Source organism: Chlamydotis macqueenii, chromosome 2 (assembly GCF_036417535.1).
Source record: "Chlamydotis macqueenii isolate bChlMac1 chromosome 2, bChlMac1.mat, whole genome shotgun sequence".
In the NCBI taxonomy this organism is placed as follows: Eukaryota; Metazoa; Chordata; class Aves; order Otidiformes; family Otididae; genus Chlamydotis; species Chlamydotis macqueenii.
This window is the reverse complement of record NC_141557.1, coordinates 24,723,026-24,744,386: the sequence shown is the minus strand read 5'-3', so window position 1 is coordinate 24,744,386 and position 21,361 is coordinate 24,723,026. Positions and strand designations below refer to the sequence as shown.

General features: G+C 38.6%; 1 protein-coding gene across 1 annotated transcript; it reads left to right on the top strand.

Moving 5' to 3' along the window:
• Positions 1 to 5,717: 5,717 nt before the first annotated feature.
• Positions 5,718 to 21,215, top strand: FAM133B (family with sequence similarity 133 member B). The gene is made up of 11 exons (XM_086742317.1): positions 5,718 to 5,921; positions 9,742 to 9,839; positions 10,517 to 10,595; positions 12,854 to 12,928; positions 13,102 to 13,134; positions 13,552 to 13,620; positions 14,188 to 14,283; positions 15,545 to 15,592; positions 17,421 to 17,516; positions 18,315 to 18,359; positions 19,924 to 21,215. Exons 1-11 carry the CDS (start codon positions 5,898 to 5,900, stop codon positions 20,008 to 20,010), a joined length of 750 nt encoding a protein of 249 aa, XP_086598443.1. The 5' UTR covers positions 5,718 to 5,897; the 3' UTR covers positions 20,011 to 21,215.
• Positions 21,216 to 21,361: the final 146 nt, after the last annotated feature.

Sequence of the window (21,361 nt, the reverse complement as noted above, 5' to 3'; positions counted from 1 at the left end):
GACAATTGCATGCAATAGGATTGGGGTTTCGAAGTATTTTAAATCATTTAGCATAATTTACTGTTGCTGTAACTCCACTGACTACAGTTAAATTAAACCAAGAATTTGACCTTGTAAGTCTACAAATTTCAGTGTCAGGCAGCTCAGGTCTGTATAAAGATACTTAAGCTTAGTAAATCAGCAAGAATACTATATAAACGGTAATGTGTGATAAAAATCTTAACTCTAGTAACATTATTTCTCTCAAAATTTCTATTCATTACTTTTTTATACAAAAGTTCAGAAGTGCACTTCTTAGTGGCTTTGGGATATGTGGAGAAAAGCATGATGCTGGTACAGAAATGTATCAGAAATAAGATTCAGTTCTTACTGCTCCAGACACTCCGTGTGTGCCTACCTGACATGTTACAAATCCCACTGAAGGTAACATGTATAAAGCAAAGCCTGTTTGTAACCCTCACGGGATACTGGTTTCAGAATCTGCAAGATAAGTTATGTTCTCAAAAGGCATTATTAAAACTTGTGTTTTCTGGTTTACAGAATACTATGAACAGTGAGGACAGCTTCTGAGACACATCCAGAGTAACTTTGTTAACTGATATTACATCAGACCAACATGCATTAGCAAATCAGAATCTGTCTCGGTACCTTTATTTCTCAGTATGATTTTACAAAAATAACACGAAAAACATTCAGAAAGTTAAAACAGCCTCTAATGCTGTTTGGCTTATTTTTTTCTCTTTTCTTTGCAATAAAGTATCATTTGCTCTGGAGGTGTCCAGGATTTGATAATTCAAGGAAAGCATGCAAAGCAGTTTTGAATATTTTACTTTCATTCACCTTAGGGCATATACTCAGCTGGTGAAAATCAGCATGGTCCTGTTGACTTCTACAGCATCGTATCAGCTTATACCAGCGAAACAGCTGGCATGTCGAGTTTTAGCATTTCAAGTCACTTTACCTACAGATGCAGTAGGATTTTATTTTGCAAGGTGGAAAGTTACCTATGGTGCAAACTGTACTACCTAGACTACCATTGATACCTATTCACAGGACATGATTTCACTGTATCACTTCATACTTGAAATTCATTGTGTTCTTTTAATCAGGGTACAAACATGAAAAGGTGCGTGTGTTACTGTTTCTTTTAAAGGTGCATCATTTTTTTTTATTCTGTGTGCTTAATTTCAGTGTTCTTTACATTCTTGGCATTCAGCATTACAATCATCTATGTGTGAAACACAGTATCACCTACAGAGGTACAGAAAAACGTAACAGTGATTTCTGGAATTGTTACTCAAATATACTGGTTTACCTTTTAGTCATCAATATGACATCAAAGGGCTACAACCTGCAAACTGTGGTATATAAAAGTATTGCACCATTGCTGTACGTGAAATCTTGCAGCCTCTCTCCTCTTGCACAGCTGCCGATTACCATATACGCATTGGAAACAAGTATGTTTCTGCTGTACAGAACTCCTGGGAAATAATGCAGACACTTTGGAAACTCTAGAGCTCCCTTTGCAAGCTTTCAAACAAAGCCCTTTGATCTAACTGCATGCCTGCCCTGTGTCCCAAATTTCACCCTGTGGGGCTTTCTGCTTTAAGAACACCCTCAGCTGGGGCTACTTTACACTGACTGCATTGAAGTTCACCGGAGCATACGCTTTCAAGCATGCACCTTACCATATAACATATTCTTCAGCTTTTACAAGTTTGTAAAGATGGTTGACTGCAAAAATAATCATTTGTCAATACAGCGAAATTAAATTAAGGCACACAGAAGGTTATCAATATTGTATTATATCAGAATTACAGTCCTTTGGAACTGAACGTTTTGCTGCTGGCAGTGCAAGAAAAGCAAAGTTGTGTATTTATTGTTGGGTGCTGAGGGTTCAGTATGGAAATCAATATAATAAAAATTTTCATGGTGTCAAGTTCTTTTTAGTTGCTCCCAAATTATTGGAAAGTAAAAAGGCAAAAAAAATTTAGTTTTGTATTTAAAACTGCTTTCTTGAGGTTTACTTCACTTTTCTAGCTATATTTTTCTTTTACCTAAAAATGTAAAATGAATACAAATGCAGTAAGTTGTCTATTAAATACAGAAAATTGGCAACGTTGTTTTCTAGTTTTTATGCTTGCAAGTGTTTTTCTTAACACCCTGAGTATTCTAGAAAATCACCAAACAAACACACAATCAGACACAGAAACATAAGCACATGCACACCCTTTCAAGCACCTTACCATATACCTTTAGTTTTATAAAAATCTAAGCTCATTTGTCCTGATTTCTCATTTCTGAACTACTTTATTGCTTACCTAGGATGAATTCCATTTAAAAAAAAAAAAAATTTGAGTGACCACTTTTTCTTTCAAAGGCATAAAATTGTTGCAATTGCTATGCACGCCATATGGTTCAGCTCTAGTTTGTCTTTACCGAAATCTTTGTTTTGGTTTAGGCAAATTGTGCTTTAATTTAGCTATAATGGCTCTCAGGCATTTGTGAAATGCAGTATTTTTCCCAAATGTTACTTAATCTAACTGTTGCGCTAACATGCACGGTATTTGTGTATTCCTAAAGATTCTGCTGCTTTCATCTTCCATCTTTTAAGAAGCAGAACACACTTTATTGATTGACCATTTTTTCTTGATTGGCTAGAAACACGTCTACTAACATCGCTGGGTGTATAGAAATGGTAAAAGTGCGTGTTTTGAGTCAAACACAAAATGACACAACATCAGACTCTAAAAACAGATGCATATTGTCTGTCCTCACTCCTAACCAACCAAAAAACCCTCATCAAAACAACTCAAATAAAGCTTCAGCTTATTGTAAAGATTGTTAAGTGCTCTTCAGAGCAAGATACAAGTTGTTTCTATTAACGAGGCCTCCAATGAGCCATCGGACATAGGAATCTAAAAACTATTAGCTCAAGCATCCAAACAGATTTCAGCTTTTGGATGAAAGCTCTAGACAGAAAGCAGTGCAAAGCTAACCAAACCCCAAAGCCACAAAGGATTGTACAACTTAGAATGAAAACTTCGTGCTGCCCCTAGAAACTGTAAGGAACTATGAATGTCCTTTATGAAACATACACACTGCAGATGTGATGCAGCATTAAATAAAAACAGCAGCTACCTTTACATTAGGTGTCATTCCAAATTAGTCTTTAAGCACATTATACGATTACGAACAGCAGTCCAGCCAGGGACAGACACAAAAGCAACTGCAGTGAGACCTGTGGCTGAGCAGAACAGCCAGCGACCCATACCATGGCTAATGCATTGTGAAAAATGGGGAAAAAGTCATTGAAATATTTAACAGATTAAATAAGAGCTACCATACAGATCTGGATACTACCTGGTGTTTTATCTCTGACAGTGCTCAGGGCAAGATAGTACAGGACAAAATCCAACAGTCTGTGGACAATTATGGAATAAATTCTTGATATGGGAATTTTCTTCCTAGTCATCATCTGTGAGAAGGTGACTTACCCCCTGCATGAAGTTCATAAAACCCAATTATGGAAGAGAAAATTATATTTTAAAACATCCATTAAGCAAAATACTAAGGACCTTGTAGAAATAAGCACAAATGTTACTCTTCTCATCATTCACACAAATGTTCTTATCTGCTTCGCCTCAAAATTATCTAATGACACTAGATGTCACATGCTTACGAGCACCATAGAAACAAATGTTCATTTTAGAAGATTTAAATGCGTTGCCTTAGTCTGTCATTTGCCTGCCATTTACTGTTACACAGAAAGCAAGATTTACAGTATCTGTATCATTCCTCACTTGACACTCATCAGTTGTATTGCTTTTTGTTTTTTCCTCTTCGATAAACAGGGTCATCTTTCAGTCTCCTGTCACAGAGAAGTCCTTTCTCTTTAGTATTTTTATCCATTTTTAGACATCTGATTTAGCTGGCTGAGCTGTCTGGCTGGACTCCCAAGCCTCCTTCGCAGCCAGGGAAGAAAAGCTAATGGGAATCTAATTAAAATACTCCAGCAAAATGCCCAGGGGAGGTCTCCTCCTCCCCACTGCCCAGGGAAGGAGGGACCCCACCCCCCTGGCTCCCTGCAATGGCAAGTCTTCATGTTTCCAAGCACCAGCTCAAAGCCACATAGGGCAAAGTGTTGGTCGAATAAACTCTTCTGGATCAAATCTAGTTAAAACATTTCTGAAGAATAATACTGTCCTGGCAGACTTGATGCAGTTTAGGCACTGCCTACACTGCTGCAGCCGAGCTGAAGCCCATGGAGACCTGCAGTCCTACCAGCGTGTCAGCGCACGGACAGACAGACAGACGTGCTCCTGCACCTGGGGACCACTCTCCTACCACCAAGAGCTGCTGCAGTGCTGGTGACAGCCTGCACGGGTGCAGTGCAGCGGCATTGGTCACCTAAAACTGGATCGCGTAGGGGTACTCCAAAATGGCCTAAATCTGATAATGTGTTCAGGTGAAGGACATCACCATGCTTCACAGAAGGGCTATCATAATATAATTAGTAATACTCCTAATCTTATTCTTTATATATTTCAATGCAGCTTGTTTCTTCTGTCTTCAATATGCTTCTTCAGCATCACAGGCAGCTCAGTGAGAACTTCAGCCTGGCACGTTTCCAAAGCAGCCATCCTTGGTCTAGAACATACCAACTATTTTCTGAGGAATTACAGTTATTCATTCCCTTATGCACTATCTTGCAGCTTCCAGCCGTAAGTTTTGTTTGCAAGGGAGCAAATTTTACTTGCAATTCTGGTGTAGTCACCTTGTTAGTTTTCTTCTAGTCCCTCTTAGCCTGCTCTTGGTTTGACTAAACAGCTTGGTATCACAGATTCCCGTGGACTCAACAATCTCTCCAGCTATTGCTAAATACGAACACAGCAATGATACTTCAGAAACAAATACGTGCTTTGTATAATCAATGTATTAATATGTAATTACTTTTCTTCATTTTTACAAAGCTAAAAACTAACATGGAGTAATTTTTAATGGTACCATCTCAAGAAAAGGACACCCAAAATTCTGAGTTAGTACACCCTGGTAACTCTCAGGCTTCTCCTAGCATTTACATTAACCTAATGCAATACTGACCTGGTCAATATTATAATGTTCCTTATTTTGCAGTGCAGATAGCTAATGAGTGATAAATACACAAATACACTTTTTTTCTTTTTTTTTTTTTCCAAACAGAGCCCCATTACATTGAATTCTATGCCACAACAAGCTGCTATTTCATACGACCTTAGTCTATGCACCTACTGAAGGAAAAAGGAAAAGGAAACCTCGCACTAGACAGGTGAAGAGGAGCAAGCCCCTCATCATTAAATTCCGTCCTCCCGGGATGTTTGTTCCCGACGGGCGCCCCGGGCTCGCTGTCCCCGCACGCGAGCGCACCCTGAACGTTTCATTTCGCCCCTCCGTTGCCCCCCGCTCTCCCTCACGACGGCCAGCCCGGCACCATCTTCCCACAGGCCGCCCGGGGCGCTGCCGCTGCCCTCCGCCCCTCACCGCCACCCCCACCACCACGCTCCCCGTCCCGGGGCCGCCGCCGGCTCCCCGCCATTGCCGCCCCCACAACCGACGGCCTGCATTCGAGCTCCCCCACACACACACTCTTTCCTCTTCTCTTCCCGCCCTTCCTCTTCCGACCGCTCCGTCCGCTCAGCGCCGGGCAGAGCTGACGCGCGGCGCTACCGGCCGCCACTCGGCGGCGCCCAGGCGTCGCGGCCCCGGCAGGCGGCGCTGCGTGGCCGCCGCCATCGCCGCTCCCCGCAGCTCGGCGGCTGCTGGGGGCCGAGGAGGGCCGGCGCGCCTGCGGTGCGGGGAGAGGGCCCTAGGCTGGGCCGGTGCGACGGCGAGCGGCGGCGTAGGGTCTCGGCGGCACCATGGGGAAGCGGGACAACCGGGTGGTGAGTGACGGCGGGGAGGGAGTGGAGGGTGCCAGGCCGGCGCGGTGGCCGCCGCTGAGATCCGCCGCGGCCGCGGCGGCGGCACCTTCGGGCGGGCCCTGGCCAGGAAGCTGGGCGCTGCCCCATCCCGGGCAGCTGCGCTGGTGCGGCGGCCTAGGCGGGCCTCTCCGGCCCGCTGCCGTGCTGCCGCCGCCACGGGCGGTGGAAGGGGGCCGCCGCCTCGCAGAGCGGGGCGAGGAGCGGGCCGTGCGCCGCCGGGCCTGCACCACGGCGGGTACTCGAGGGCCGGCCCGTTACACGGTGTGGGGACTCGGGGGGGCCGGCAGAGCTGGGGCCCGGGGCCGCAGGACAACAAAGGCGGGCCCTGCCCTGCGGACCCGGCCGGCCGGGGTGGGCTCCCCCAGGGAATCCCGAGTGGGCTGTCCCGGTGCGCCCGCGCCTCCCAGGCAGAACCTCCCGTGGCCGTGTCAGGTCCGGCAGCAGTCGTGAGCTTTGTGATCTGCTGAGGGAAGAGGGTTGCGATGCCGGCCTGGCCCGTACGAAACCGTAAATGTTCCCCGTGGGAGCTGCCCCGTTCGCTGAAGTACCCTTGACCGTCACCACGCCGTGTTTCCTTAAACTTGGCGTTCGGGAGGATGTGAAATTTAGCTTTGCACAGCGCTCTGCTAACCTCAGAGGCCAACGGTCAGAAGGCCAAAAATGTGCGTCTGCGCACCTGATGGCAAAGCCTAATTTTATGCTGTTAGCATGCTCAATCCTCCTCCTGTTTTTCTTTAAACTTCTTTTATACCAGCTAGCCATTTACCTTATGCTTATGTTTCATTTAGGCATTGTAAATTTACAATTAATGAGTTTTATTATCACAACCAAGTCATAATACTTTTTTTCCCCCCTTTTCTTTGTCTCTTTCTAGTATGTGCTATGAGTTCATACTCAGATTCATTCAGGGAGTTGTCTTTGCTTGCCTTGGTGGAATAATGTGTAATAGACACGATGGACGTATACATTGTACAAATGGATAGCTGAGTGCCCTTGATTACCTTGTTGAGGCATCAAAATAATGGAGTCTACTGAGAAAGAGTTGACAGTATTAGACTGCAAGACCCAGCCTGTGCTTGAAATGTATTGCCCTCTTGTAATGTTTCTGGGTGTATTGGGTGTCTATTTATTTATTATTAATTTTCTTTTAGTAGGACAGATGGGATGCACCTACCAATGCCAGCAAATCTTTATATGCCTGTATAAGGTTTGTTACGCCATGGTGGCTGCTAGTACAGACATGTTATACTGTAAGACCCTTTGCTTCTGTTCTGTTATCATAGTAGAGCTTTCTACCTGTTACTTCATTCCCATGTCCCTTCCTAAATACACCATCATTTTGACTATTTGGAGATGGATTTTTAATTTTTTTTTCACATCTGCGGGATACTTGCAAGGCAGCAGTAGTTTGTATTGCTTGCCCAGAGGACCCTAGCAGACGGAAGGTGCCTTATGCTTTTCATGAGCGTGAAAGCTATGTAACAAATACCTTTTAATAAGTGCTGGAGCAAACTGCCAAAAGAAGAAAATGAATGTGCAGACAAGCACTTTCTTTATTGAGGGTGCATTTTTGTGTTCTCTCTGGCTAGTCACATGCAGTTTGGCAAAGTAATTCTTCATAAATAAGCCTGTTTGAAATTATAATAATATGTTTTAAGACATAAATTTCCTAATAGTGGAATATAGAGCTGTATTCAGTCATTATGTGCTTGTTGCTGGAAAGTTAAAGGAAGCCAGTGAATGGAGAAAGCTTCTTAGGTAGTTCTGGGGTCAATTTGAGGAAGTAGAAAACCAACATTTGACAGTTGTAGCCTCTTCTGCAGGTAGGGAGAGGGTTTTCCTGGGAGGCAGTGGGGTGTTCATTTCAGGTTAGGTCAGGTAAGAGAGTAGCTAATTTTTGTTTAAGAGCAGTGAGAGACCTTGTTTTTAGGAATAATAATTACGTAAGAGGCTAGAGCTTTCAGATACAAATTATTGAATTGGTAACCAAAAAGAGTTGTCTCACATTGTTCACTGGAGTAAGCCAAGTAATGAATTACATTTCTGTTGTCTTCTCTGTAGTGGATCTAGTACATTGAAATTAATTTTATTTAATGAAAACAATGTTCAAATACTACTTCCCTGCATTGCTGAAGGAGCTCCTTTTCCACTCAAAGCTGAATTCAAATGCAAAATTCTTACTCATTTGTAGATTTGTAATACAACACATGATTAACTCTAGCATTTTGAATACGTATCTTTAAGTGCTATAACTACATCAGTGCATACATCCACCTGGCTACAAAAGAAGATGCCAAGCTGAGATTAAACTGGTGTAAATTGGCATACCTCAGCATTTACTTGCCCATGTCAGTTAGCCTTTTTGTGTGAATTAAAGCAACAAAGCAAAGCCCCAAGAAATGGCAGCAAATGTCACCCTTAGAGTTGCAAAGTCAACTCAAGTCAAAAAATGGTCCACTTGAAAGAGTCCTCGGATTTCTTCAGCGTGGTCCAGCTGATGGACTGTGAGCCAAACTCAGTGCTTCCCTCCAGCCCGCTGCCCCACTGCAAGCAGTGCCAAGAGTCCCTCTTCCAGGACTAAATGTAGCCCCAAGAGCCACCAATCAGCCTGCTCACGGTCCAGTCCAGAAACTCAACATTGCTGTGGCCGCTGCTGCTGCGTCTGGGGGGAACAGGAGGGGAGGCAACAGCCACAGCTTTTGACAGCTTTCACAAATGTTCACTTGCTGTGCATGGTGGTTTCTGAATGCTTACTTTGTGCCCTGACAAAAAGCAGTGTTGGACACGTAAGAGCTACACATATGGTTGAGTCTTTACTTTGAATCTACAAAATGTTGTAGTTTTAAAAAAAAATTATCTCATATTGGACAACCAAAGCTAGTCATTGTTTTGACTATACAATTTTTTTTTCCCTCATCTCCAAGCTGTGGGCAGTAAGAACAGTGTGTGTTATGTTTTGCAAAAGTAAATTGTGAAGTGTTGGGATGACATAGTGATAAAAGCCCATGAGATAAGAGGGTATATGTAACCTCCCTTTCACATCAGCAAAATATTGGCATTTTAAAAAATGAGGAATTGTTTGCTAGATTAGAGTTTTTCCATTAATTGCTGGGGTGGATTATGGAGTCCAGGTTTTAAATTAATGTTTTGTAACCTATTACATTTGTAAAGTGAATATGAAGAGGATGTATGGGTTTGAAAGGCAGAATACCTCATGGTATTGATTTTCGGTTTTTAAAAAATTTTTCATCCTCCTTAAAATAGCCCGAAGTCACAGAATTTTCATACATGCATAATTGTAGCAGAACACCACCTCTTTCTTGTTTAGGTGTTACAGCAAGAAACTTAATGCAAAATTTATTGAATCTACTATCATCAATTTTGAGCAGAACTCTAAAGGCATAAGATCAGTTGTCCCAGAAAGTAAGAGCTGAAATTTAATTACATGTTCCATATCCCAAGGCAGAATATTTCAGCAATCATGATACTGTACTCGGTTTGCAAAATCATTGCTCAAGGAGGGGAATTATTGTAAGGAACCATGGTCTCTTTGTGGATGAGTTCTTTCTGCCACAGTATAACTCAAATTTAAAGCACTTACCTGAGCTTTTCTGCCAGACCGAATCAACTTGGTTTAGTTAAATAGTTTACATTTTAGAACAAGTCAGAATTATTTTTCAGTGAGTGAAAAAAAGTTTCTGTGAAGAATAAAAAGGACAGATTTTGGTATCATAATGCAGCTGATTAATTCTGTATTTCTTTTTGTTGTTTCATATTCAAGGCTTATATGAATCCCATAGCTATGGCCAGAGCGCGAGGTCCTGCCCAAACTTCGGGACCAACAATACAAGACTACTTGAACAGGCCAAGACCAACCTGGTAAGTGGTGATATTTGTCTGACCTTCTGAGTAAAATATTTGTTCCCTCTTACTAAGATGACACTGATACCTACCTCCTCCTCAGAATACTCAGTAATACATTTTGAAAGATTCCTTTTCTCTGGCCAAGTTGTCCTTTTCTAAATATGTATTCAATCTCCTCTTTTAAGAACAATAGTATATCATTTTGAAATGCATGTTTCTCATTTGTCTTCAAATATTCTTGCAGCAGTTTCTCAGAAGAGGAGGACATTGGTCATTTTACCTTTCACAAATCCTCATACCTAAAGCCTGCAGATATATTTAATTTTCAAACAAAGTAATATTTTTTGCTGGTATATTCTTAGAACACAGTTTACCCTATCCAACAAAATCATCACTTTGAGATATTATCAACAACTTAGTTTATGTTCAGTCAGTTTTGCCTCCTCTCATAAGACATTAGAGAAAAAGTTACCTAATTGCAAAGTTAGCTTTAGATCTTTCAGAGGAATTTAGCTACTGTATTTAAGTTATTAGTGTTAGGTTATGATATGCATAACATCTAAGATGCTTTCATTATTCTTTCTGTTGGAAGTTCAGCCAAAGCTGAACTTCAAAAAACCCTAGTAAAACTTAGACACTGAAGAAGGTATTTTTAATTGTGAAAATTGTGATTTATCATCCTTTTTATGTAGGGAAGAAGTGAAAGAGCAACTAGAAAAGAAGAAGAAAGGATCCAGGGCTTTGGCTGAGTTTGAAGAAAAGATGAACGAGGTTAGTAATGTTATTAGTATGTTGATACTTGTTTCTTCTTATCTTATATGCTACTTTTATTATCATTAACAGCACCAAGTACCCATAATATTTAACTTCAGTCAAGCTTTTAATGAGTTAATGTTTCGTTTCATTTGTGTCGGAAGTTAAGGTTACCACTTCACCAATGAAGAGCTACTCTCAGTTCAGAGAAACACTATATAAAAAGTTTTGAAAATTGCTGCTGAATAAAACTTGAACTTTTCATAAATGTAAATGTGGTTTTATGAATGTGTATGTTTATATTAATAAATGAAACTGTGCATTTTCGGTATGAGAAACCAAAGTCTGTTGTGCCAACCTTCACTTGTTTAAGGTTATACAATCCAAATATATCGGAAAGAGGTGTACTACTGGAAACGGGCATCTTTGGCAAGGAATGTACACGTAATATTAATATGGGAGAAGGCACAAAGAATGACCTTCAATATACAGATAGGACTATGAACCACTTCTTTCTTATCCTAAGCTGATTACATTCCATGCTGTTTCCCTACTATAAATGCAACTGTTCTGATGCTTGTGTTCAGTACGTACTGGAGATCAGCACAGCATAAGAAAATTTCATGTATAACTCCAGTTGTATACATAGGAAGAAATCAATATACAATGAATTTAACTGTTCCTGTTCCTCCTTGGGCTCTGGTATCTTGAGATAAGCTTCAAGCAGGAGTCTTCATTGTGTGAGTTTCTGGTTGAAGTAGATTATGCTCCTTCTTTGTTACTGGAAGGGCATAGTACCCATAATACTCTTGCTGTACCTTTTTTTCTAAGAAGTTATACCAGTATTTGGAGGGTCATGGAATGGTATTCTGAGAGTACCGGTTGTTCTGTGCTTTGTGAGGTTTTTTTAATCAAGTACTTTTATCAAGTCTTTTGTGGCTTTTATCTTTGCTTTATTGTGAAAGAATTGAAAGCGGCATGGATAGAAGATAACAGCCTTTCAGTATGGTAGGAAGGGATGCAGGGAATTGTGATCAGGCCATGAGTTCTTCCTAAAGCTCCTAAGGACAGATCTCTGAACAGTTGACAAGATTACAAGTCTCTGAAGGAGGTGCTGTCTATCCTGCTTTACTGACAGATGTTTGTTGTGCTGTTTTGTTTAAAACATAACACTAGCACAGTCTTAAAATAATTTAAAGAGAACGCCTACCTAATAAAGCACAGGCTGTTGCTAGAGACCCCTCAGGTAGCTCTAGGTTGCTCCTGTATCAAACTGCACACCCCGCTGCAATATTGCGTAGATGCTGCCTTGAACCGTGGAAAGATATTACACGCAGCGCTGTGTCCTGGCTGATCTGCCATGTCTCTCAGGAGCACTGTTCAGCTAATTCACAGCATGCTGACTTGGGGATTTGTGTATCATACTGCATTGCACAGGTATAATCTTACTTAATTCCTCATATTTCTGTCCCTTCAGCACAATACGTGATTATTGTTGCTTTGCCAATACAGTACCAATACAGCTTCATTGTGAGGAAAGGGAGGATGATAATAATAATAATAAAGAAGGGAGCACACGATGTGTCTGACACAGGAAGCAGGAGTAGCACGGATTGAAGCTAGCAGCCTTTCAGTCTGGTGGGGGCAGGTTGAATGTTCAGAGCTCTTGAAGGTAGGATTTTAGGTAGACCTAGAGACCTTTTGAGGGACTGAAAAGGAGTAATGAGAGGAGACTTACATCTGTGCAGTGTGCTTGGCCTAACAAAAATAAGAGCATTTCTATGAAGGTGTGTATAATAATTTAATATGCTAATTGAAACCAACAAGGCCCAGAAGAAACAATAGAGACACCCATACATTGAAGAAGAGCCTGGAGAACTTGTCTTGAAACTTTGTTTCAGATTATTTTAAAACTAAGACAAAATAGTAGTTTTTCTGGTAGGGTGCCCTGGCTTTCCAAAGTGATCTAGCAAGAACACTGTGATACAAAAGCAAGAATACCATAAGTGATGACCTTCAAGATAAGTGACAGTCTCTTAAATCCAAGTAACTTGAACATTTAAGGTGTGAACTAGCATGGCAATTTGATGAATATTAATCTTCTGTAAAATCAAATGCATTATAGCCTTGGTTAAGATTATATGTTGTTTATTTTCTATGGGTTTTGTGAAAACTGTAATGTCAGGTAGAGGACAAGATTTTGAGAAAGGTTTCTTAAAAAAAAGCTCTTTGGAAATTACACTTATGTCACTGTTTCTGTTTGATTTTGTTCTCAGAATTGGAGGAAAGAACTGGAAAAACACAGGGAGAAATTTCTGGGTGGAAACGAGAGTTCCTCCAAAAAGAAGGAGGTAAATTATTTTCAATTTCATACGATCTGTATTTGGAACTGGATTTGTCATTGATGCTGCCAATATGTAATGTTGTAAGTACATTTTGAAAGCCAGCATCGAAGTACAGAAATCTAAATGCACAACAAAAGAACATGATGCCAAAGTAACATTGGTTTTATTCTATTTTTAAGAAAAAGAAAAAGGAAAAGAAGAAATCTAATAGGGTGAGCAAAATTTTCATTTTTTTGAGCTTTTTTGCTTTGGAGTTGTTCCTATTACTCATTTAAGTTCTCTTGGAAAGAGAGATTATAGCTGTAATTTTGAATTTAGCTGTTAAATTAACTGATTTTTATTTGAGAGGGGTGGCATGCATTCTATACAAGGAGAATTTTACTTCTGCTTAAAGAAAGGGAGTAAGAGAGTGTTAAATAAATATTATTAAATGAAGAATGTTAGAAATCACTTTTTACAGTTTTATTTAAGAAAATCTCTATAAGACCAGGTTCTTCGAAGTGAAATTCCATTGATAATACTTTTCAAATTAAGAAATGTTAAAGGGGAGTGTTTGGATGGACTTTTGACTGTTTGCCAGACAAAATGCTGCATCTCACAAGCTTCAATTTTTGTTGTGTTTGGTCAAGTTGTCTTCATCTTCCTCTTCTTCATCAAGCTCTGATTCTTCCAGCAGTTCATCTGACTCAGAAGATGAGGTAAGAACGAACTTATTAGAATCTAACGTGTTTTGTTCATGAGGCTTATTTAACACAGATTTTGGTAATATATTTTAGAATGTTGTTTGAGGGCTTGGTTTGCATAAAACGATTTAAGTTTTATTCATTTGGTACATATAATAAAGTTGTGAATTTTAGATCTGTATCTGTTCAAGAATTTCGTGATGAACACTATAAGTTTTGGGTGGCTGGCTTGTAAATGGGATCCATTTCTGTTTTAAATATTGACTTGTATACTTTTTCAGTAGAATCTCCCATCTAATCATAAAAATGCAAACACACCATTTTTACTTTTAGCAAAAATCTTTGTTACAGATAATCAGATTCTACAGCACACATCTAGATAATAAACAGAATCTGGAGAACCTGGATTTTTCACCAGTTTACATTTTTTCAATGCAGAAGAGTTACGAAGGTCCTCTGCTAAAAGAATCTATTGTAGTGTATTTTGTTCCCTATTCTTTACATTTAATGTAAGTCTTTAATTCTAGTGAGAATAAATTCAGGGTTGTGTTTTTCTTTTTTCCCTACAATATTTGTGGATAGGATAAAAAGCAAGGGAAGAAAAGAAGGAAGAAGAAGTATCGCTCCTCACGGAAATCTTCAGCAAGCTCAACTTCTGAATCTGAGTCAGAAAGCAAGGTAAATATGCAGATGTGTTACCCTTGGCAAATTTTCTTGGTCTGTGTTGTGAAGACATAAACATTTCTGACTTTTGCATATCAATATCTTTTTTATCTTCCAAATTTAAAATAATGTATTCTTATTGTAGATGAGCTGTGCTTGTATCTTCCAGATTCAATCAGGAATCTACCTCCACTGGCCACAGTGCCTTGCAGAAATAATTTGATCTTTAGAAAACGAACATGCTTTATTCCAGCACTTTTTAGCTATTTTTCTGAATTCAGACATATGCAGCTTTTGTGCTGCTTAAATGTTTAGTTTTAATATTACATTAACACTTAAAAAAATAAAATGTCTTGTGAAACTCCTGTGAATATGCAATTTAGTTGAACACCATCTGTGAAAATACAGATATTGTAGGATATCCGTGGCCAGAAATATGGCCAGGAAATCAGTGGCTTGTCTAAATATCTGTGAACTGAGTAGTTTCCTGTTGGAGAACTGAGCCTTTCTGACATATGTATTAAATTCAAGGTGTCTTCCTCTTTTTCTGAAAGTAGTGCAATGTAGATATGCAGGCTTTCTGAATGAGCAAAAAAAATAGAGAAGATTTATGAGGCAATTTGTTATGTTAGCATTTTTCTGTGTTACAGTGGATACGAACTGTACTTCTTGCCTAAATATTTTTAATGCAGCGTGTTGTTAAGATTCTCTGTGTAGACTTTATCAGAGGCTTTCACTGGGGTTCCTAATTGAGCGTGGTATAAATTGTGATGAATCACTGTTTGCGTACACCTGTGAGTTTGTACTAACAGGAGTTTGAAAACTTTTACTACATAAAGGGACACAGAGATACCCTTACTGCTGAAACTGGAAGGCAAAAAACTCCATGGAAATACCTCCTTTACCCCTGCCTGATCAGCGGAGGTGGGCATGGGTAGAGAATAAGACTCCAGACTGTCATATGTTCGACACATGTTATATGTGGTTACAGTAGTGATAGCTGGTATCCTTTTCAGAGGGTCTCTACGTGTACTGCAAGTACTCTATTACCTGATTCAATACAGACCTTTTCACCCTGCTGATTCAGGAAATTAGCAGCTGCATCAAAATTATGGCTTTTTAATATTTTTCCTATTAACTGCAAGGTAGAAAGAACAACTTTGAAGAACAACCTTCAATAAACAGAAAAAGACAATAGGTCAGATTGCTTTTGTCATTTCTACTTTTTTCCTGAAATAATTTTTCCATGGTTTTTTTTCTTTTTCTTTCTATTTAGGACAGCACAAAAAAGAAAAGGTCAAAAGAAGATTATGAAAAAGAGAAGGTATTTTTAGTCTTGAAATAGTTACATCAGAACTGCATTTTACGTACATAATGGGGCTGTTGTTTTTTTTTTTCTTTTTTAAATTGAATGCCTCAGTTTACACCTATGAAAATGTTCTGTTGAAAACTACATAGTCAAAAGGTATTCAGTACCCCAGATTTGAGGTAGTCTTTTAGTTGAGTTCAGCTCCTGTTTTAATATTGTTAGTGGAAACTGCTGGGTCTGTTCTTGTTATCTAAGCTGCTGTAGTAGATCAGCTGCATTCTAGTATTTTGGATTTTATCTTGAGTAGTCACATTGAGCTAAAATTATGTGATGATATTTCAGTGGCATGCCTGGTAGGATCCTGGCTTGTTGCTGTAAATGAAGGAACATCAAGCAGAGGATATATTTATCTAAATGTAGTCATAAGTATAGATATTGTACTTATGAAGGCTTTGAAAAATTGCAGAGAAAAATGTATTAGCTTAAGAAAACTGCCTTATTTTGTCTTTTCTCCAAGCATGAAAACCCTCTCTCCTTTCCACCACCTCACCATTTTGTACACACATCTGAGGACTTTCTTCCTTCCATTATGTTTAATGCAAATAATTTTGTTTACTTAAATTTTCGTTATTTCTACCGTATGTAAACTAACAGTGCTTTCAGAGTCCACCCTGGTCTTTCTCTCCAGTTACCTTTCTCGTCACATCAGCCTCCACTGCTCCAGTCAACAGTATTGACATTAACATACAAATTCTCCATTGCATAAGACAAATATGTTTATTTTTTTTTTCCCTTGCTCCTGCTTCTATTTCACAGAGCTTCCATTTCCTACCAACTCCTTTTAACTTTGAGTAGCTTCTCTTCCAAGACCAAGTGTCTACCATAGCCCCTTAGTTTTAGTTAAGCTGTACTGGTGCCCTCACACATCTTCTGAAAGCAAAGGGCATTTGGGTACTAGAGATCCTCCCCTACCTGAGGATCCCCAGTGTCTAAGGGGCTGCACCATGTGTACTTTTTGTGAGTACTTTTGGGAAAGAATTCAGGCACCTACAATAGACTAAATAGCACAGCTGAGATGTTTGATCCCACCTAGCAAAAAGATGATTAGCAATAGTTTTTCTTCAATTGCTGGCTTTAGAAATCGAATGGAAGAAAGTAGCTTTGGTCTTAGGAACACCTTGCCTGGTCCAGAGCAAGGGGAGCGGGAGGGACATGGGGGAAAGTAGCTCATCAGAGTAGTCTCGTGCAGCCTCAAACTTTTACAAATCTTAAAAAAAATTTTTTTTAAATTAAGGAAAAAAAAGCCAAAAAAACCCCCAACAAACTGTCCTTTAAATATACTGAGATTATATATGCAGTGTTGAAGTGCACCTGGCAGGGACAACTTGTACTGGTTGTACACAAATACAGAGGGAGCTTTTTCTTTTAATTTCATCAACCAAGCAAGAGTCTGAACCTGCAGTGTTTGTATGCATATATTGAGACATCTTCGTTTACTCAGTAGTATTTTAAAGTGGTGAAATGTTTTATTTTCAAATACTTACTCCTTCGTGTGTTATTACTTAAAATAACAGACTATATTGTAGTATTGTTCCTCTCACTTTTAGAAGTCTGCTGGATCTTGGTAACAGGAGAGAGGAATATGCAGAAAAAGAATATTTCCACTAAAAGCATTTTAACAGTTGGTAGGGTAATTTTTTTATTATGAGTAATTAGTTTGATGTCAACAATATTTAAAAATATTTCACAACTTAAAAAATTAGCTTGAAATATTATTTCTAAGCAGAAGTTTTATAACATTTGAAAGACCTGACTTTACTCACAAATATATTACTTTGTGTAGGAAGGCAAAAATCACCACAGGAAAAGGAAGAAAGCGGATCGTTGTGATGGACCTTTATCATCAGAATCCCCGTCAGAATCAGATCAGACAGAGGAGGTCAGTGTGAAACCTCAATTTCGGATGTTACAATGCTTTTAGCTTACTGATTCGCATGAGTGAATGAAAGAATTAGCTTAGATTTAATTTACTGTTTAAACAGTTCTGCTCTGTACAGTTCAATTTAAGACTGCAGCACAATCCAAGTTGTTTGTATTTTTCTCTTTAATAAAAACTTCTAGTAAGAATTGTTTAGTACAGGTCCTGTCACCTACAAGCCATTTTGAATTAATTTTCTTGAAAATTTTCAACTTTTCATGGATATTTTGTAGCTCAGTGAAATGAGGCTAAGTGATTGGTGTGGTGTTCTTCACAAGACTTCTCTGTTGATGTTTGTCAATAGATTGGCAGATTTCAAGATGGCTAAGATTTTTTGGCTCCCTTTTCCAGTGAATTAAAACACTTTGGATATAATAATCTTACTCTCACCGTTGTGTATATCTGCTTTGAGGATCTGTATTCCTGTAGGATTACAAAATTTGGGAAGGTTCCAATGTGTTGCATTTTTTCATTATGATTTTTTACCACTTCATTAGCTTAGTAATTTTACCTTTATATCTCTCCTGTTTCTTCTTATGCTGTGTATTAAAAGCACAGTGTGTTCCCAAATCAGATGTTTATAGGGTAATGCATGTGCTAGAACATAACACAGCTGAACAGTGTTTCTTCGTGGGTTATAGTTCAATATGTTCTACCACTGTTGTGCCATCATTCATTTATATGCAACAAAAGCTCAAACTTTTATTTAAAACATTTCCAAAGCTGCTTTCCCATTACATTTAATATTTTTTTTTTCAGGTGCAGGCGAAAAAGAAGAAAAGCAATGAGGAAAAAGATAAAACAGCAAGTATCCTTCTTACTCATACTGTAGTTTTAGAATGTAAATACTCTATACTTGTTTAATTTCCAATTTCATATTTTTCAGTGATACAGATGTTTTTATAGCCAAATTCAACTGTCACATGAATCTTAATTAACAATTTCTCTATCTACCTGCTGAAGTCACTTCAATTGTTGAGTTAAAGGAAGAATTTGTTACTATTTTAGCTATGTAGATATACATGATTTGAGATTTAAGTAACTTTAACACTTATTGGAGCATGTATTTTACTCTGTATCAACCTACCAGAACTATTAATACCTGTATAGCATTGGGCAGGGTAGCAGTTTGTCACGCCAGCATCAGTGCTCTTCCTTTGTTAGTGTGGTGTGTAATTCTTCCTTGGTAAGCCCCCTCTGCCAGATCATGAAAAGGGCCTTAGGATGTAATCACTGCAACATATATACTAATACAGTTCTTCCCCCAGCCACATAAAAAGCTGTCAGCAACCTGTTACTTTTCTCAGTTTTGTTGATTTGTTTCTGTTGGTACAAGTGAGAGGAAGGTTCAGCAGTGATTTACATAGAACCCAGATTCATCACATGTACCTGAGGCACCTCAGTTAAGAGTATAGTGATTTTTGAGATCTGAAACACCAGCTCAAGATGTCTGTGTATCTTTGTTTCCCCTGTCAGCAACAGTGTTCCTAATTAGGGATCTCGGTTGTCTAGGTGAGTGAGCGCAAAGGGAAGGCTTTTATTAGTCGCCATAAAATGCAAGCATAGGAGTATCAGTGATACTCAATACAAAATTTCCGTTGAATTTGTTTGTTTCTTCATAATAATATAAACTGTTTGCCATAAAATTTCTAGTGACTGATTGTGATTTCTTAGAATAATTGTGTGTGTAAGTAATATGTATAAAACAGAGCTTTTGTAGGAATATTGTTTACGTAATGTTACACCTATTCAAGAATTCCAGTTGAAATTCTGCTTGCAAAAAGACAAGATTGTATCTCTGAGCTTCTTATTACAGTGATCTGGATAATAACTTCAGACTGAATCCAGTAGGGTTAATTGGGTGTATTTGTATTCGCAATTGAGATGATAATTCTTTTATTTTAAATGAGGTGCAAGTGCTGGAGATTCTAGCCAAGTGTAATTGAACTATTTAATTTTGCACAGTAAATATAAGCGCTTACTTTAAAAATATGTAAACATCCTACTTATTCCCACATACATAAGATGTCACTGCTTGTCAAAGCACTTCTTTATTACTTCCTCAGAGATCTATAAATCACTGAAAAATCATTTAAGAGATTGGGAAATGTAATAGTGATAGTGATGAGAGGTGCAAAATAGCCAGACCATGGTGGAGATAAATTGAAGACTGCTCGTAATAGTGGTAGTTACTGTCTAAAATACTAATTCTCTTTTTGTGATTTCTCAATAGGCTTTTATAGAAATCTCTTTTGAAATGTCTTTGTAAAGATATCCTTTCTGTGCTGTCATTTTGCATTAGCAAAATTTAATAGATGGGAATTTCATTATACAATAACTTCCATTTAATTGTTTGTTTGTTTTTTAGGATAAAACAAAAAAGAGAAAGAAGCACAAGAAACATGGTAAAAAGAAGAAAAAGAAGATTGCTGGTTCAAATTCGAATTCAGAATAATATTTTTTGAAAAACAAGACTATCAACAGAAGTGCAATGACTAAAGGAAACTTAAACTGTGAAATGACAGCAAACTTTACCAAACTGCATGAGTTTTCCTGTGTTTTAGAAATACTCCTAATCTTTCAGTAGCCAGCCAGATGCAACTGTGCTGGGAAAGACCATTGTTATTGCCTGCTGCTTAATACATGAGGTACAACTCTTATAAAATTCCAGTAGGCAGTGTTAGATGTTTGAAACAATATGAGATGGTAGTCCAGCTGAGGTGTAAAATATTGGAAAATAACAATTTGAACTTTTTAGATAGTAAAAGTAGTCCTTTAAAGCATTAGTAGTAGTCTTTATTTGTAAATCAGGACAAATGAAATCCCAAGTTCATCCTGCAGGTTAATATTACACATAAACTATTACAAGCTGGTGTCTGCTAATGGCATTTGCAAATTGAGAATTTAATGATAACATTTAAAATGCTGCCTTTGTAGAAATGTTTATCATCTGCCCCATTACCATCTTCATGCTTATGAGAAAGGGAATGCTACCGTTTTGGCTAACTGAATAGGGTGCCTTTGCCTTTGATTCTTGCAAATCTCTGCTATTTTTAGTCCATGCAGCATCTCTGATTCTAGGGAAGCCAGAACTATTGTCAGCAGACTTTTTCTGAATAAGCGGTTCTGGGCTCCTAAGCATGTGCTTCTGCATTAAGCAAGAGCAATGACATTTTGCAGTATAACTGACATTCAAAACCTGAAGATTTTACCTCTGCTTTTTTGAAATAGCGATAGATCTTTGCTGGTAAATATGCTTATTTCATTTAATGTAATTTTGGCTAAGTTGAACACTTCTTCCAGACACTGGTAGCTTTCTTTGCGTTATCTTTAGAATTGTTTTGCATGATTTGTACCATTTTTAAATTAACAAAATGCAGGTAATCATTTGTTGTAACAAGTTCTATGAATTACGTTCCACATGCAGAGTTCCATGTATGTATTTAGTTATTCTCATAGTTAAGTTCATTGCTGTGTTTAAGTGCACACTTGCTGAAGATATTTAGCATGTAAAAAGCAGGGTTTTGATACCTTAACAGCTTCATATTGAAGCTGATTTTACTCTAAGCAAGTTCAGTGGCAGACCTGTTACGTGATGTGTCTTGTTAGATTAAAAAAAACTACTGCCAGAATCTCATTAAAGATACTGTTTAAACAGTTTGTATTTCTATTTTTGTACTTGAGGGCTACAGAATGTTAACCTAAATCATAAAGCTGTTTTAGTTAAAATTAGTTGCTTTAGAAATTGACAAAAAGCTTTTATAAATGAAATGTGCACGCGAAAAAACAAGCAACCGTTCAATTTT

What these genes read in the sequence shown, in the direction of transcription:
- FAM133B (XM_086742317.1), top strand. Translation starts at nt 5,898, where the DNA reads ATGGGGAAGCGGGACAACCGGGTG. An exon ending in CATCTGACTCAGAAGATGAG is followed by an intron (nt 13,621 to 14,187) that starts GTAAGAACGAAC and finishes ATTTGTGGATAG; the next exon opens with GATAAAAAGCAAGGGAAGAA. An exon ending in ATGAGGAAAAAGATAAAACA is followed by an intron (nt 18,360 to 19,923) that starts GCAAGTATCCTT and finishes TTTGTTTTTTAG; the next exon opens with GATAAAACAAAAAAGAGAAA.